Source organism: Pichia kudriavzevii, chromosome 2 (assembly GCF_003054445.1).
Source record: "Pichia kudriavzevii chromosome 2, complete sequence".
Taxonomy (NCBI): domain Eukaryota; kingdom Fungi; phylum Ascomycota; class Pichiomycetes; order Pichiales; family Pichiaceae; genus Pichia; species Pichia kudriavzevii.
In genome coordinates, this window is record NC_042507.1 from 2,619,550 (window position 1) to 2,636,529 (window position 16,980).

Below are 16,980 nucleotides of genomic sequence, written 5' to 3' on the forward strand. Positions count from 1 at the left end.
CAGAAACCTAAAGTGTTATCCCTAGGAGCATCACCAGTGTATGCTATTGAGAGTGGAAACCAACGAGAAACAAGCTAAAAAAGTAGATCAGGATGTTCATTGGCGCCAAAAAGTTGAATCACAAACAAAAGCATTGAAAGTTTTCAAACTAATTCTAGTTGAATGTACCCTGAGAAGGAAATACATGATGGCATTTTTTTTTAATTTGAGTTTTACTTGAGCTAAAAGTTTGGTTCAAACGATCATAGGTCAGTCCTAATGCATGGTGTTTAAGTTACAGATGTTATGTTTTTTTTTAGTTGTCCATAAACAAACTATGGAACCTAGTAAGCTACAAAATTCTAATAAAAAATAAATTACAAACAGAAAAGATATACAGAAGAATATATTTTACCTAAATTTCCTCAATTGATAATTATTAATTTAACCATCAAAAGATTTTTCAAGAATTCACCATACACTTGGATTTAACAACAGGGGCAAAATTAAAACGAATGCTTTTATCAAGGATTTGTGTGTCTTTGGTAAATGCTGGGAGATACATAATATATATCGAATGTCTAACGGCGTGCTGAGAGAATCATCAAAAAAATGCCACAAGGTGACAGATACGAAAAACATTGGGAGCATGGTTTGTGAAAAATGAATAGTGCACACCGAAAAGTGATTTTTACAAACGAAAGCAAGCAATATATTCGAATGGTGAAAATAATACATGGAAAACGCTAAACAAATTTATGAAGGGAGTTTTTAATTTCAATGAATTTCAAATAAGTATAGCTGTATCGTAAATTATCATAAATCTTGGAAAAGCCAAATGAATACAATTTATACCAAATAAATCAAAAGATCCAATAATTATGTGAATATCTAATGTTTTTTTGAAAAGCCACAAGGTACTTCTGAGGTTTTTTTAGGCCCATACTAAAAAGGAAGTTTATTATGGTTGTATCAAAATTGTTGGTTATAATACAAAAAAAATATAGGTATTTAAAAAAATCAAACGATTTAAAACATCTTACTGCAGCATAAACTTGAACTTGAAAGACACATCCTGCAAACACACTAGACCATATTACACATCCTATTGATTCTACATTCTCACCTATAAAACCATATTGCACAGAAAATGATCAACAAAATGCCTATTTTTATTCAAGGTCTTGTCAGCACTCAAATTGTGACGCGTTATCATAGTCGTTTTTATTTGATTCAAATGTGTCTTGGAAACAGGATTCAACTAGTCTCCGCAATTGACTGGAACATTTAGAATCTTGGCTGCTTTTTGTGGTCCTTATTCAAATATCCCTGTAAACGATTTTTGTCCACTTAAGTTTTGTTTTGGCCTTTTCGGTCTTTGCTTACGTGACTTAAAAAGTGTTTTGCTTTCTATAACTAATACGTGGAAACAAAGTATTAGTAGTGGAGGACGTATAAACCATTTGCTCTTTTCAAGTTTTTAAAGAATGATAACCACTGCCAATCCTACCTAAGGTGTTTTTTTTCTTTCTTGCATCAAATGAAAAAGCGTATCCCTACGATCAAGCCAATATTCTCTTACTTTTTCCTTGCATCAAAACCGGAATCCACAATAAATATAGAAACAAAGACACTAAAATTGAACTGGGAATATGAATACACAAGAACAACGAAAAGCAACGGAGCAATCAGCATTGACTAATATACATTCAACATAGACTATCTAGTGCAGATAAGAAAACGTAGCTATGGACCGTTTACCAACGTAGCAAATACGCTTAACCACCTGGAACGTATTCTTAATTCATCGTGGATGCGTATAAAGCTGACAAATTGGATATGGAGTTTGTTCGGGATACTTCCACTAATGCGTCTATAATGTAACTACTATTGTGATGTCGACAGAAACAACGTTTGTCACTACGTATAAACTCTAAGTACTAGCCCTATGATTATCAAGTTTCTTTCCAATTGGTCTCAAGGATCCATCGCGTGTGGGACTGGAGTGTCAAACTAAGTTAATCCAATAGCTCCGCAATTATCTTCGCGACACCAACCATAATATTAAGTTTTTTCTGGTTGGAGGTATTGATTAATACCCGGTTTCCATCTTTGGAAGACATTTTGACCGGAGAAAGACCTTATAGCATACCACTAAAGTTTAATACCGGAGCAATTGTTTCATTTTACATGTACGTCCCGATTTGTATCCTGGTTAAGCTGTCTATGTGCATCAACTTTCGGCCTTTCTTTATATCCCCCCTCCCTAATGTAAGACATAAACCCTCATTAAACATGCATACGCAAGCCCATACTCGATACTTTCGTACCGGACATATCAAACCCGTTCATCAATTGAGCAATATTGCCAGGGATTTGCATCTCGGTTTAGACAAGAGTTCTCTTTTTGAATCAGAGTGGAGAGAATTGGACGGGGGACAGGAAATCGGTGTTTTAAATAGACAAAGTGTGTACATATTCAAAGAGTACGTCCTTCTACTCCTGGAAGGACGCAAAACGCCGAAGGAAATGAATTCACATACAAAATTCCATTACAAGTACGTTTTTACTAGGACGTAAATGAACCACAGTACAAAGGGAAACGCACCTTTTAGGCCAATACCATTCATGTGTTTATGCAATGGTAATTTATAAGCAATCGAAGTTAGGCGATTGTTCTTCGGGGTGCAAGAAGTTTTTATGTCCTGGAAAGAAAAAGCATGAACAAACTTTCAACCTTCACACATCAATCTTGCGTCAATAGTTGTCCATCCATGTAGGAAAATCTCCAGCGTATGCAAAAAAAAAAAAAACATCTGTTTTAGCGATGCTTTGTTTCAATATCCCTGTGTTAGGAATCTTTGATGTAAATACACTTGTTTTTCGGTCGAACAAATGTCTAGAAGCACGGATGCCAATCAATTCGCTTCTAATACTCAGAGCAGTAACTTGACTACATTTGTTACAGTATATAATAAAATGCGTCTTTTTACTATCACTCAGTAAATATCATTTTTCTGTTTAACTTCTACCATTTTTGTTGGAAAGATCTCGATTCTACCCAAAGCTATGCTTCATCAACATTTTGAACCGCAGAACTCATCAAAGCTTTTATATTTTATATTTGTTGCTGCGGCAATATTATGCCTCACCTTATTGGCTTCAATAAAATCAATTTACTCTTCTGTTTCTCCTGATGGAAAGCATCTTGTGGTACCACACGAAAATAACCTAGGATATGCAAATTCACATTACTTTGAAGAGGTCAAACATATCACAGAAACTGAAGGAAAATATTATTTTCAAGAGATACATGACAAGGATTCAAAACCTTTGCAAACAAAACAAGATGAAGAATTTGATAGTAGCATTCGGGACATCAAACACGCAATCGAAAGGGAAGAACAAAAAGTTCACCTGCTAAAACACGAAAACAATTACCTAGTAGAAGAATTGAATGCTCTTGAGCAGATTATCGATGTAGTCGTGGAGAAATTGGTGAGCTTCACTTCAAATAAAAGCGTAGACGCTAGAAATGACCTTATTCAAAACCTACTTGCTAACACCAGTGAGGAGATCCAATTTGGCTCAATATATGGAAAAGAATGGAAATCACACAAAAAACAGGTGATGGAATTCATCTATGAAGATTCTCTGAACGATACGTTATTACCGGAACGTTCCGAGTACTTTACAAATATATTCCAGTTGATCTTAGCCAACAAGCCGAACATCAGGCCTTTGTCACACTACATGAACGGTAGAATATCGAATGCAGTGTACGCAAACAGGCAAACGACCCCATGCTTGACCGTCGACGAGTTGAGCAGCCATCTCATCCTGGAGGACAGTGACGTGCAGGCGTTACAGGACACCCACCACCGGTTTGTCCGCACGTTGTCCAGCATATACCCAAACGACATCTACGAGCCGGGCACACGGGGAATAGTGTATGTCGGTGGCAAGGAGTCCTCGTGGTCAATCATGCTATCCATCATGAACATCCGGGACAGCGGGTGTAACCTTCCTGTCGAGGTGTTGATACCTTCCTACCATGAATACAGCCTGGACATGTGCAAGAACGTATATCCCCGCTACAACGCACGGTGCCTGTTCCTGCCGGGTTTGATCAGCGGCAAGGTGAGACACCGCAACAAGATACACAGGCACCAGTACAAGAGTGTGGCCTTGGCGCTGTCCAGTTTTGAGGAGGTGTTGCTGTTGGATGCAGACAACTATCTGCTGGACAACCCGGAGAAGCTGTTCTATTCGAAGCCGTTCCAGGAGAACGGGATGGTGACGTGGCCCGACCTGTGGAAACGGACCACACATCCAAGGTTCTACACAATCATCGGGAAGGAAATCACCACAGATACCGAGAGACGGGTCTATGGATACACCGAATACGGCCAGCGGTTTACCCAAGTGTGTGAGAAGGAGGAGGATGTACCGCTACACCAGCTGGAGGGCACCATGGCAGATCCAAGCAGTGACTCGAGCCAGTTGCTGATATCGAAGCGGGAGCACATTGGCACGATCATCTTGTCGATGTACTACAACACATATGGACCCGAGTACTACTACCCGATACTCTCGCAGGGCGCATCGGGGCAGGGAGACAAGGAGACGTTTATTGCGGCAGCACATGCACTGGACAAGAAGTACTACACGGTGAAGAAGATGCCGGAGTTTGTGGGTAGTCTGGTGCAGGAGAAGTGGAGAGCCAACGCAATGGCCCAGTTTGATGCAACGGAGGACTACGAGATAGCAGAACGGTACCGGGACAGCACCGAGGAGGTGGCGGAGCAGCCAGCGGTGCTTCTTCTGCATGTCAAGAGCAGGGAACTACATCCGTGGAGAAAGTACCACGACGAACGGGTTCCTCACAAGGGGGTCACGGGGAGAAGTCGTTTGTACGGAGACGAATTCCCCAACGTTGCCAAGTACGACTTTGAGTTGGAGACATGGCGAAACATGGAGAAGTTGCTATGCGAAGATAAAATAAGGTTCCATGTGTTTGAACGAGAGGGAGTCTCCACGGAGGAAGCGTGTCGAGAGGTCCTTGAACAAATCGCATATTTGGAAAGCAACAGTATGTGAAAGTTATGTACCATTTCATCCTATTTACTTTGCTTCACACACTGAAATGTAGAAACTATTCCCAGAGTGTCAGTATCAAAATGGGTAAGAAAAAAACTAGAAATTCAAATACCGACATTTTCCCTTCCACTTCAACGACTTTCCCAAAACAGCAAGTGCGCGACGGCACGTGACTTTGCTTTACAGGGAACTGCGTTTCAATTGTGGCGTTTTTTTGACTTAATTTTCGTTGCTGCTTCTCGGGGTTCATAATAGAGACGATTGTTTCAATTGTAGCCTGTTTCGTTGGTGGATCCAATGAGTCGGGGTTAGGATAGCCATTGTACTGTGTAGATGGTATAAGTATATTTCAGAGTGCAACTTTTCGTTTTACTAGGATAACTTTCTTTCACTCTTGTATTTTCGCCAGTACCAAGTGAACCATGGCTCAACCACAAGAACAGGCGATTGCCAGTATTGCTGCAATCTTATCGCAAGTATCTGGTTATAAGTCATACATTGTCGATCCATCTTTCGATATTGCAGACAAAGGCACTGAAAAATTATCATCGAACGATACTCTTACATTCGTTGATGATGACCTATCAATTATTACCAACTATAGCTCCAAGAAACTGATCCAATCTCTTCCTCTGTTGGCAAAGAAGGAATCTTCGAAAATATACAACCTAAATGTGAAAATTTCAAATGATGATTTTTCAGCTGTGGCTGCGGTGAAAGATTTGGGATTTGACGTTCTCATTTCCACCCATATAAGAGAAACCATTGATTTCACCATCCTTGCTTCTTTGCTAAGTAAAACATCCAAAAGATCAACCATCCATTTCTATGTTGAATCATCCGAATCTTACGATATCACTTACTATACTCTCTCCAACATCAAAAAGGCGTATGATTCATTTGAATCTACCGAATTGCATGATTGTTTTGATACATTGAAATCCATTGTTGGTATCCAATACTCGGAATTCGATTTAATTCATACTGCTCCTAACACCAAGAACTTGGTAATTCTTTTAGGTAACCCAGCACAGTTTGCAATTAACTCCAACTTCAAGGCTAACAACTCTTTGATTTCCGTCAAGGTCTACAGACCTTTCAAGCTGCAAAAACTTGAGTCTCTAATCAAGTCTATTAGGTTTGAGAAATTGATCATTCTTGAACAATCCTCAATCAATTTACAGTTTCAAACCTTATTCTTGGATTTAATTGAACTCTTGCCAGCTTTATCAACATCCAACATTGAAGTCCTGCCATTGCAATTACTGAAAGTAGATTCTGATAACGTTGAACAGGTTGTTATTTCAATCAACAACTTATCTTCTTCTTCTAGCTCCCCTATCTTGGGTAAATCATTCAATGATCACTCTGGTGCTTCTCTTGAAAAGTTTGCAAAGTCCTCGGATGGTGCCTACTTGAACATTTTGAGAGAAACTACGGATGAAAAATTCCTCAATATTTTGAACGATTTTCAAGTTAATCCGTCTCCAGACTATTCATTGGGTAAATTTTTATCCCAAGAAGAACATTTACAAAAGTTAATCACGTTAGTTGAATCCAATCTTTCATCTTTTACTGGTGACCTAAACGATGAGTTGGCTAATTGGTTGATCAAGGCAAGGGATACTTCTGATGTTTACGATGGTAGCAAGATTGTTCAACTTCTAGAGGCTAACAGTTCACCGATTGCTGTGCAACTATTGGAATTGAAGAAATACTTCACCTTAACACACAATTGGATTATTGGCTCCGATAACTGGTCTTATGATGTTGGATTTTCTGCATTCCACACTATATTGAAATCTAATAATAAGAGACTCAAATTGCTAATCATTGACTCTGATTCTTCCGTCAATGTTAAACAAGGTAAGAAAAACTTGGGTTTGTTTGCTATGAATTACAAAAATGCGTATGTTGCATCGATTGCAATTTATTCGTTATACACACAAGCGCTAACTTCATTTATTGAGGCAAACCAGTACTCCAAAGGTCCTGCAATTGTTCTAGCATATTTACCAAAATCAAACAGTCATTTGGAAATGTTGAAAGAAACGAAAAAGTCTGTTGATACTGGTTATTGGCCTTTGTATAGATTCAACCCAACTATTGAAGGTGAAGATTCGTTCAAGTTAGACTCCTCTTTTATTAAGAGAGAATTGCAGGATTTCCTAGATAGGGAGAACAAGTTGTCATTACTGGTTTCCAAGAATTCCAAATTAGATTATAACTTGAAATCTTACAACAAGAGAGTTAACGATGATGTCAATGAGAATTCCAAAAACGCATTCCAAGGTTTACTGGAAAAACTATCTGGCGCTCCGTTAACCATTGCATATGCTTCCGATGGAGGAAATGCTTCTGGTCTGGCTAACAAATTAAATAGAAGAGCAATTAATAAAGGTTTGAAGGTCAAACTCTTACCAATGGATGACTTATCGATGGAAGACCTATCATTAGAAACCAATGTTGCTTTGATCAGTTCAACCTCAGGTCAAGGTGAATTCCCTAATGGTGGTAAAACTTTTTGGGAAAATTTGAAAAACTCAACTTTAGATTTGGCTAATGTGAACTTCGCCGTTTTCGGTCTAGGTGATTCGAAGTACTGGCCTAGAGCTGAAGATGCTCATTACTTTAATAAACCTGTTAAGGACTTGACCAAAAAACTTGAATTGTTAGGTGCTAAATTTTTGTGTGATTTAGGCTTAGGTGATGATCAAGCTGACGATGGTTATAATACTGCGTACAATGATTGGGAACCAAGGCTCTGGGAAGCTCTTGGTGTTTCGGCAGAAAATGCTGACGAACCAGCGCCAATTACCAATGAGGATATTAAGATTAACTCTAATTTCCTAAGGGGTACTATTGCAGAAGGTTTACTTGATGACTCAACAGGTGCTATTTCCTCATCCGACCAACAATTAACCAAATTCCATGGTATTTACATGCAAGATGATAGAGACATTAGAGAGGAAAGAAAGAAAGAGGGTCTGGAGCCTGCTTATTCCTTTATGGTTAGAGTCAGATTACCAGGTGGTGTTTCTACTCCTGAACAATGGTTGAAGATTGACGAATTGGCCGATACCAACGGTAACCATACTTTCAAAATCACCACCAGAGCAACTTACCAGTTACATGGTGTTATTAAGAAGGACTTGAAGGATACCATCAGAAAGATCAATACTACTGCAATGGATACTCTAGGTGCATGTGGTGATGTTAATAGAAATGTTATGATATCCGCTTTACCAACAAACAGAAAGTTACATTCCCAAATGGAGCATACTTCCAAGGTCATCTCTGCAAGACTATTACCATCCACTACTGCGTATCATGAAATTTGGCTAACCGATTTGGGAGAAGTTGCAAGAGGTATCGAAGGCAAACCAAACAAAATGAAGGTTGGAGGTGATGCACTAGTTGATGCCGAACCACTTTATTCTCCTGTCTACTTACCAAGGAAATTCAAGGTAGTTATTGCTATGCCACCATATAATGATGTGGATGTTTGGGCCCATGATGTCGGTTTGATTGCAATTGTCGAAGACAATGAGGTTATTGGATATAATGTCTTGGTTGGTGGTGGTATGGGTACTACCCATAATAACACCAAAACATACCCAAGAACTGGTTCTCTTTTCGGTTTTGTTAAGTACGACCAAGTTGCCGATGTTTGTGAAAAGGTCATGATTGTCCAAAGAGACAATGGTGACAGAAAGAACAGAAAACACGCCAGATTAAAGTATACTATTGACGATATGGGGGTTGATGTCTATAAGGCCAAAGTTGAAGAATTGCTAGGCTTTAAATTTGAAGAGCCAAAGCCTTTCAAGATAGAATCGAATATTGACTACTTTGGTTGGGCCAAGGATGAGACGGGACTCAACCACTACACTTGCTTTATTGAAAATGGGAGAATTGAGGATGTTCCTGGCAAGCCTCAAAAATCTGGGTTGAAGAAAATTGCATCTTACTTTAAGGAGCACAACAGTGGTAACTTCAGGTTAACTGGTAATCAACATATCATCTTATCTGATATTCCAGATGCACATGTCGATGTGATCAAGAAATTATTGAAGGAGCATGACTTGGATAATTTGGACCATTCCTCATTGAGATTATCGTCAGGTTCTTGTGTTGCATTTCCAACCTGTGGTTTAGCAATGGCTGAGGCAGAAAGATATTTGCCTGTCTTAATTACAAAGCTCGAAGATGAATTGGAGAAACTAGGCTTGAGAAATGATTCTGTTGTTATGAGAATGACTGGTTGTCCAAATGGATGTGCTAGACCTTGGTTAGCTGAAGTTGCATTAGTTGGTAAATCCTACGGTTTCTATAACTTAATGCTAGGTGGCTCCTACATTGGTAACCGTGTTAACAAACTATATAAGTCAAATGCAAGCGAGGAAGATATTATGTCAGTCTTAGTTCCAATGTTTGCTAGATGGGCTAATGAAAGATTGGATGGAGAACATTTTGGTGATTTTGTTATTAGAGTTGGTATCATCAAGCCAACCTTAGAAGGTAAATACTTCTGGGATGATGTTGTTGAACATTAACTTGCCTCTTTTATCTATTATTCTTTACAAACATTTTTGTTTTCATCTTTTCTATCGCTATGTTTCTATAAGGGGCGTTAGTTCCATTAATTGTATATATTTTTGAATTTACGTTAACTTAACTAATAATACATAACACTTAGTATGTCTAAATACTCAGATATAACCACTTATACCACCCATAAAAGGATTTTTTTTTTCTTTTTCCTATCTCAAGTACTGTGATCGGTTTTTGAAGCTTCGAGTTGCTTAATGACGTTTAGTAAAGTAAGGGGAGCTTCATCATGCAACTCTCTCTCGACATTCAAAATGTCTTCTATTTTGACATCCCAAAACTTGCGAAGTATCTTGTTCAGCCGATTCTTAAATTTGAGCCGAAGTAAACTGATCTCTTTGTCCACGTTTGCCTTGAACTCATCTTCACGTTGTTGCATTTCAGAGTTAAACCGCTTGATAATTTTCTCCTTTTGTTTGCTCGTAAAAGCCTTGGGTTGTATTTTGCTCTTCGAAGTCTGTTCTCTACCCATTGTAAATTCAGCCAACCACTGAATGTTTCCATATGAACAAAGAGGAAAATAATTAAGTTTGTTCATCTTGTAAACAGATGGCGTATCAAAGAAAAACATGCACGCGGTTAGTTTTCTTATTTCGTTAGCAAGTGGCAAATTCATACTTCAGGAATCACACCCTACATATACATCTTCTAAGGAGAAGCCATTCCTCTGTTAGCAAACCATATAACTACTGACAACAAAGAAGATGGTGCTAGAAGCTACTATGATACTTATTGACAACTCCGAATACATGCGGAATGGAGACTACACCCCTTCACGGTATCAAGCACAGCTAGATACAGTTGAAGTTATATTCAGAAGGAAAGTTAATTCAAATCCGGAAAACACAGTTGGTTTAATGACTATGGCTGGCGAATCTTCTGTGTCCTTGAGTAATCTAACTGCCGATTATGGTCAAATTTTGAGTGGATTGCATTCCAGTAAGATCAACGGAAAGTGCAACTTTATTAACAGTATTCAAGTAGCATGTTTGGCATTGAAAAATAGGCAGAATAAGAATCAAAGGCAAAGAATTGTTGTCTTTGTTGGATCTCCAATTGAAGAATCATCACACGAGCTAAACACTCTTGCCAAAAAATTAAAGAAAAACAACATATCCATTGATTTTATAAACTTTGGTGAGCACCAGTCTAACCTCTCTAAACTTGAAGAGTTTAACCAAATAATGGAGAACGAGGAGAAAACATCGCATCTAGTGACGGTTCCACAAGGCCCTTACCTTCTCTATGAACAAGTTGATAAAACTGCTATTACTAGAGATCAAGAATTGATCGATTCCAACGCTAGTAATGGTGAATTTGGTGATATTGGAGGTGCATCAGGCGGTGGTGATGATTTTGGTTTTGGACTGGATGATCCAAACATGGATCCCGAACTTGCATTGGCCATCAGGCTGTCCTTGGAGGAAGAAAACGCTAGAAAGGAGAGAGAGGAGGCAGCTAAGAAGGAGAAGGATGCTGATAATAAAAGTGACGGTACTGAAGCGGAAGCATCAGGTGCACAGAGTGACAAGATGGAAGAAGACTAGATAAAACATGTATCGTTTAGCAGTAGTAAGTGAATACTTAATGTACTTGTACTATGCCTTGATTCAACAAAGAAAATGAAAATAAATGCATAGAAGGAACTCAAATTCTGTGGAAGACAAGGGCTCTTCTCGCAGAATGGGAGCAATTGCAGTTTGCTTGTAGCCGTTTTGATCCTTCTATTTTCACTCTCCTTGAAAATGGATTGATTGCAGTAAAGTTATTGCCACCTTTGTGGCTAACCCTCCCCGGTCCTTTTTCTCTTTACCGACGTCGTATGCCTTCCACACGAGATTGCATCCCAGAACAAGCATTCGATTCTTTTTTTTTGTAAGTAGTTTGACTGATGGTAATTCCTCTCTAGGAAGACAAAAATCAAAGCTCATTCTACTCCAGACTAGAATTTTAGTGGAACAGTTCACTGTAGAGGATTTAGACAAAGAACAAATTTAACTTTAAAGGGAAATATGCAATTATTGTGTAACAAAGTTGCCGATCTAAGAGAGGCTCCATTTACGAAGGAGATGTCATTTGACTCATACTCACTGAGTCAAATCAGCTTGTCAGTTGTGAAGCAACCAAAATGCCATCAAGGTGTACATTTTTATAAACCCCCAGAAGCACTTAATGAGATTGATCGACTGATTTTTGTTGAAGGAGATGGTATTACCCCATTGGGAGCGTTGCAAAAGGTTCAACATAATGTTAAGGAAAATTCAAATTATGCTCAAAGGTCATGGAGCCGCCATTAGCTTAATTGATATAAGACTCCTGTTAATCAAACACGAAGTTGGTTATGCATTTTAAAGCTGTTTAAGACAAAGCTCGATTGATTCACATCCAATATTATCAAGAGATTTCTTTTTAGTTATGAACGCTACAAGGATTGGCGGTTTAATACCAACCCATTAGTTAAAGATTATCCACATTTAGAATTCTGCTTAGGTGTTCCGCTGTCTACCAATGATAAACATCTTGTTGGCGTTTTATCTATCTTTGATCGGCTCCAATGTTAAATATTGATGGATCTGTAACTGACATAATGCACGAAATAAATTCTGATATACTTAAATATCCAAGCAATGCCTTGGAAGCAAAACACGAAAATCTGTTAAATAGGATACCACTTAGTGGTCTGCTAACAACTAAAAAATCAACTTTTAAGGCAGTAACAACCGTCAAAGGGCACTTGAGCAACCAACATTCAAACTCTGAAAGTTCTTAAGAACTATATGACAGAGCCACAGGCAATAAAAAAGTAACGAGAAAATTATATTTGAAAGAGATGGTAGCGGTACATCATACCAAAGCAATTCTAATCTCAAACCTACTAAATACAGTGTATCATTGAATGGTTTAGTTGATATTAGTATCCAGGCCAAATTTTCCAGATGTAATAGCTGAAAAAAAAAGCATCCAACATGTTTTGTGAACTACTAAAGGAAGAATTAGGTTTTGATTGTGTTTATATACTGAGTATCAAATCCTCAAGACTTTGGTGGATTCAAAAAATATCCCTACCCTATATCACAGTGTGGGGTTTGGTTTGAAGCATTTCTTTATAAGGATAACGTTATTTGGAAAAATGGAAAAACAGAGGCTGGTGAAGATGAAATCGGCAACAGAGCTTCAAGCTCAAATGTCTTAATAGGTAAAGTTCTTGGTATTTCCTGCGCTGAAATGAAAAATGAGAAAACGATTCAGAATGAGTAGGGTTCTATTTTTCATAAAAAAGTAAATAATTCTAGTAATGGCCTCCTCTATCATAGCAACGATGAAAGAATAGTTTTTCATTCTGGTGTTAGTATACCGTTTTACAAAGCTCCTAGTAGGTTGGTAAGGCAGAGTATCAATAAAGCTAGTCGAATCCAGGGCAACAAACCTATGACATTACTTTCCAAGTACGATGCTATTATCATCATATGTTTCAACAAGAAAAAGAGGCATATCAATGAGCTTGGAACCAGATACATATATGGGTGCAGTTCTATTTGAAGAACGCTGTTTTTTAAAACAATGACCAAAAAAAAGATGGGCACTACTATTAACCATAGACAAGAGTAGAACCTATTAATCACATCCACAAAAGTCAGCTGGGTTAACTAGAAAAAAATTATTAAATATCATGACTCAAGTCTCTCAGCGTTATCTTATTCTGGAACTTAGGGTGAACAACCACTAATCTATTGAGAATAAGAAACCTCACTAGTGGATCATCTATTGATTGTAGAGTAATGTACTTAGCTTCGCCTGAGTTGGGGTTAACGATATTATTATTGAGTAAAGCTTCTAAAAGTCTTAAAAACTTTTGGCGCCTAGATTTGACCGCCTCGTCATCCAGTTTTGAAAATAAGTGCACGAACTCCTTATCAAATAAGTACTCATCGACAACCAACCGAATGTATGAGGAGAGTCTCTTGCTTTTGGACTTGAGAGCGTCCATTTTGGAAATGAGAGTATCATTATCTATGATTTCATCTTCTACGTGGTTGGACAACTGTCGGTTCAATTTATCGAGTAATTGGTCCAATTGTGCCGCTAGCCCCTTTTGAAACTCCAGCTGCGTTTCGAGTTGATCGTGAAACGGTATGGATGCACTTTTTTCGAGTTGTTGTGATTTGACCAATGCAAGAGAGGAAGATATAGTTGGCGATATAGTAGTACTTATGGGAACTGTTTTCATCTGCTTCAGCATAGCCAATATTCGAAATTTCTGCAGACGCTTTTCATCGTTTGTGTTTTCCTCCAATTGTTTGATTGCTCTCAGTGTCGCAAGTCTCTCGTGCACCGAATCCATGTGTTTTGTAAACAACAGAAAGACACCAAAACAGCTGAACTGCATTGGACGCGACAAGGCCAACTTTTCAATTCATGATGACACACTAAATTGTAGGCTCAACTATTTCTCTTTTTTTTTTCTCGGAAGATCTTATCATGCATCGGAAGTGCACAGCTATTTTAGTTTTCTCTACTGTTTTCATGCATGGTAATTCCAACGAAAACTCATTTAGTCTAGGGTCTCCTTCAGTACCATGTGCCAAAAATAAAAATGGAATATGCCTTGAGTATTTTATTGACAGAGTGGGACGATTTACAAGGCAGCTGTTATCAATAAAAATATAGACGACTGAAATATGAAAATGCGGTAGAGTATATCGATTGCACAATCAGTTTGTTAGCAAAATGGCCGTAAACGATCTGCTATGTGTAGCATAACAATCCAACTTGCATAAAAATTTCACAATAAAGTCGAGCCTCTCTTACGTGTGAAGCTTACAAGAGGGTCTGGTGGCACTGGAAGGATTCTAAGGGTATTTGTTTCTAGTATTGGGTTCAATTGACGACGCACAACTACTTGGATCACCACAAAAATGAAGTTTTACAATATCATTAACTAGATCCTAAGACGGTGCACTATCAAAACTTGGCTGGGAGATATTCTCTAAAGAGATATATAGTAGTGCACCCAATGAAACAAAATTGTACCAGAAATTTCGGTCTCGTTGGGGGTATTTTTATTACGCAAGGCCTAGACTCACTATACTGGGGGATATATCAGATATAAGGTAGCACAATCTACTGTAAGTGGCACTTCTGGATGGGCGTATACTAATTTAGGAGCATCTTTATTCTACGGATATAACTTAGTGGACTAGGTTTAGGTTTATTGCAGCACCGTTGATGTTTATTCCATTTTGTTGGCAAATACTAAAGAGAAATGTCATTACAAGCTTCGATATCTATGTCAATTCTAGTCATTATTAGCATGGTATAATACCTGTGTTAATTGGTAAGATGCCAGTGTTTCGCCAACAAGAAAAGACTCTATGTCGTCTCAAAAAAACACCTGATAGATTGCTACCAATGACTTGCACATCTCTTGCTGGATATATACCCATCATACATTCTGTACACACCAATGAATCACTTCCAACTCATGGAAGTGGGAATACGTCCTCCATGTACGTCTATTGAATATAAGTTCGGGGAGAGGTGTTCTCAGTAGTGTACCCCAAGCAAGCCAGCACTGTGACCTTGCTATTTACATGGGTATATTGACATACAAAGCCGAACTTGAAGAAATGGAGGGATTACAATCATTTGGAAAACTCTGGTTTTTCCCTTGATGATTCCAAGTTGTCTCTGGCACCAATAGAGGCCATTTGTTTGAAAGAGGTGTCGTATAACAATTACGATTATTGGGAGGCCAAAGCACACCGATGGATTACAAAGTATGACGTTGGGGAAACGGCATAATCGAGATCAAGATGGAGGGTCAGCCTAGTGTTGTATTAATGTTGATACACTCTAGCATACACAAGGCCCAGATCTGCATGTTGCTGTGTCCGAACATGGAGTCTACCATTTATAGATGGCGAGCCTTTGCAATGTGAATAACAAGAGATCCAAATGGGAAAACAAAGAGTATATAATGGACAGTATATAATGGACAGAACATAATGGACAGTATATAATGGACAGAACATAATGGACAGTTACATGTGTAGCATACCAGTTGACAATACACTTTTAATAGCAGTGACAACGTTATCCAAGAAATACGATCCAGTGCCTCCTACAGATGCCATTTGGAAAGACTCCCATTCTTTGCAAGCATCGCGAGAGTGTAAATTTCCAAACTCTCTACATGGAATGCCATTACAATTTGCCAGCTATGCATGCCATAGTTGTGTATTGGCGTGCATTATTAGACACATAGAGCTTACGTCTCCTCCTTGTAGGCGAGCAGCATCCTTATCTTTACCTAACATCCGATACAAGTATGGACACAGAGACAAGCCTCTATGTGGGGAACTTGGACGCCCAGGTCGACGACGCCCTCCTCTACGAGCTGTTTCTACAACTGGCGCCCGTCTCCAGCGTGCGATTGCCGCGGGACCGTGTCTCGGGGACCCATCAGGGATTTGCCTTTGTGCGGTTCCCCAGCAGTGCCGACGCCGAGTACGTGCTCAAAGTGGCCGACGGCATAGTCCTCTATGGACGTTCCCTCCGTGTTGATAGAGAACGAAATGGAAGGAGACATTGATTTATATTGTGTTGTGATGTGATGTGCTGTTGAAACACGGAAAGAGGGGGACACTACGCTATTGCTGAGCCCTCCAATGGGGAAACTCCAGGAACTATAAAGGGGAAGTTTCTCCTTTTTGTCCACCACGTTTGCCGCCAGGCGCGAACTCCATTTTTTCACGTCTCCCAAAACGGAAACCACGATTTCGCGCGTTCAATATAGTATAGTATAGTATAGTATAGTATAGTATAGTATAGTATAGTATAGTATAGTATAGTATAGTATAGTATAGTATAGTATAGTATAGTATAATATAGTATGGCAAATATCTATCGCTCGTTTAGTGTGCACTTTGAGCACGCTGACTCTTTCTACAAGTACAAGACACACACCTTGCTCTGACACTAATCGCCATGTCGCAGACCATAGACACCTCCCAGCTCCAACACCTCGATAGTAACGCCCGTCAGGACGTGTTGGCGTTCATCCAGCAGGAGTCTGCCAAGGCAAAGATCCAGTCGTCGGTCACCCAATTCACAGACATGTGTTTCAAGAAATGCGTCACCAAGAACATCACCAGCGCAACCTTGGACCGGGAAGAGGAAACTTGTCTTGGCGACTGTCTTAACAGATTCCTTGACACCAATATCAAGGTCGTCCAACTGCTACAACAGTTACAAAAGTAAGACTCTACACCTGCTTCTCCTTCTTTCTCT

At 39.0% G+C, this 16,980-nt stretch overlaps 8 protein-coding genes across 8 annotated transcripts; 6 read left to right on the forward strand and 2 right to left on the reverse strand.

Moving 5' to 3' along the window:
• Positions 1-3,048: 3,048 nt before the first annotated feature.
• On the forward strand, positions 3,049-5,079 carry C5L36_0B12330 (uncharacterized protein; the record flags this gene model as incomplete). Its single annotated transcript, XM_029465622.1, has 1 exon — positions 3,049-5,079. One exon carries the CDS (start codon positions 3,049-3,051, stop codon positions 5,077-5,079), a length of 2,031 nt encoding a protein of 676 aa, XP_029321481.1.
• Positions 5,080-5,501: 422 nt separating this feature from the next.
• On the forward strand, positions 5,502-9,635 carry C5L36_0B12340 (uncharacterized protein; the record flags this gene model as incomplete). Its single annotated transcript, XM_029465623.1, has 1 exon — positions 5,502-9,635. The coding sequence occupies one exon, from the start codon at positions 5,502-5,504 to the stop codon at positions 9,633-9,635; it is 4,134 nt and encodes a 1,377-aa protein (XP_029321482.1).
• A 212-nt stretch (positions 9,636-9,847) lies between these two features.
• On the reverse strand, positions 9,848-10,306 carry C5L36_0B12350 (uncharacterized protein; the record flags this gene model as incomplete). Its single annotated transcript, XM_029465624.1, has 1 exon — positions 9,848-10,306. The coding sequence occupies one exon, from the start codon at positions 10,304-10,306 to the stop codon at positions 9,848-9,850; it is 459 nt and encodes a 152-aa protein (XP_029321483.1).
• Positions 10,307-10,394: 88 nt separating this feature from the next.
• On the forward strand, positions 10,395-11,237 carry C5L36_0B12360 (uncharacterized protein; the record flags this gene model as incomplete). Its single annotated transcript, XM_029465625.1, has 1 exon — positions 10,395-11,237. The coding sequence occupies one exon, from the start codon at positions 10,395-10,397 to the stop codon at positions 11,235-11,237; it is 843 nt and encodes a 280-aa protein (XP_029321484.1).
• A 465-nt stretch (positions 11,238-11,702) lies between these two features.
• C5L36_0B12365 (uncharacterized protein) lies at positions 11,703-11,987 on the forward strand (the record flags this gene model as incomplete). The annotated part of the gene is made up of 1 exon (XM_029465626.1): positions 11,703-11,987. One exon carries the CDS (start codon positions 11,703-11,705, stop codon positions 11,985-11,987), a length of 285 nt encoding a protein of 94 aa, XP_029321485.1.
• A 1,364-nt stretch (positions 11,988-13,351) lies between these two features.
• C5L36_0B12370 (uncharacterized protein) lies at positions 13,352-14,077 on the reverse strand (the record flags this gene model as incomplete). The annotated part of the gene is made up of 1 exon (XM_029465627.1): positions 13,352-14,077. One exon carries the CDS (start codon positions 14,075-14,077, stop codon positions 13,352-13,354), a length of 726 nt encoding a protein of 241 aa, XP_029321486.1.
• Positions 14,078-16,018: 1,941 nt separating this feature from the next.
• On the forward strand, positions 16,019-16,282 carry C5L36_0B12380 (uncharacterized protein; the record flags this gene model as incomplete). The annotated part of the gene is made up of 1 exon (XM_029465628.1): positions 16,019-16,282. The coding sequence occupies one exon, from the start codon at positions 16,019-16,021 to the stop codon at positions 16,280-16,282; it is 264 nt and encodes an 87-aa protein (XP_029321487.1).
• Positions 16,283-16,677: 395 nt separating this feature from the next.
• Positions 16,678-16,950, forward strand: C5L36_0B12390 (uncharacterized protein; the record flags this gene model as incomplete). The annotated part of the gene is made up of 1 exon (XM_029465629.1): positions 16,678-16,950. The coding sequence occupies one exon, from the start codon at positions 16,678-16,680 to the stop codon at positions 16,948-16,950; it is 273 nt and encodes a 90-aa protein (XP_029321488.1).
• Between the last annotated feature and the right edge of the window lie 30 nt (positions 16,951-16,980).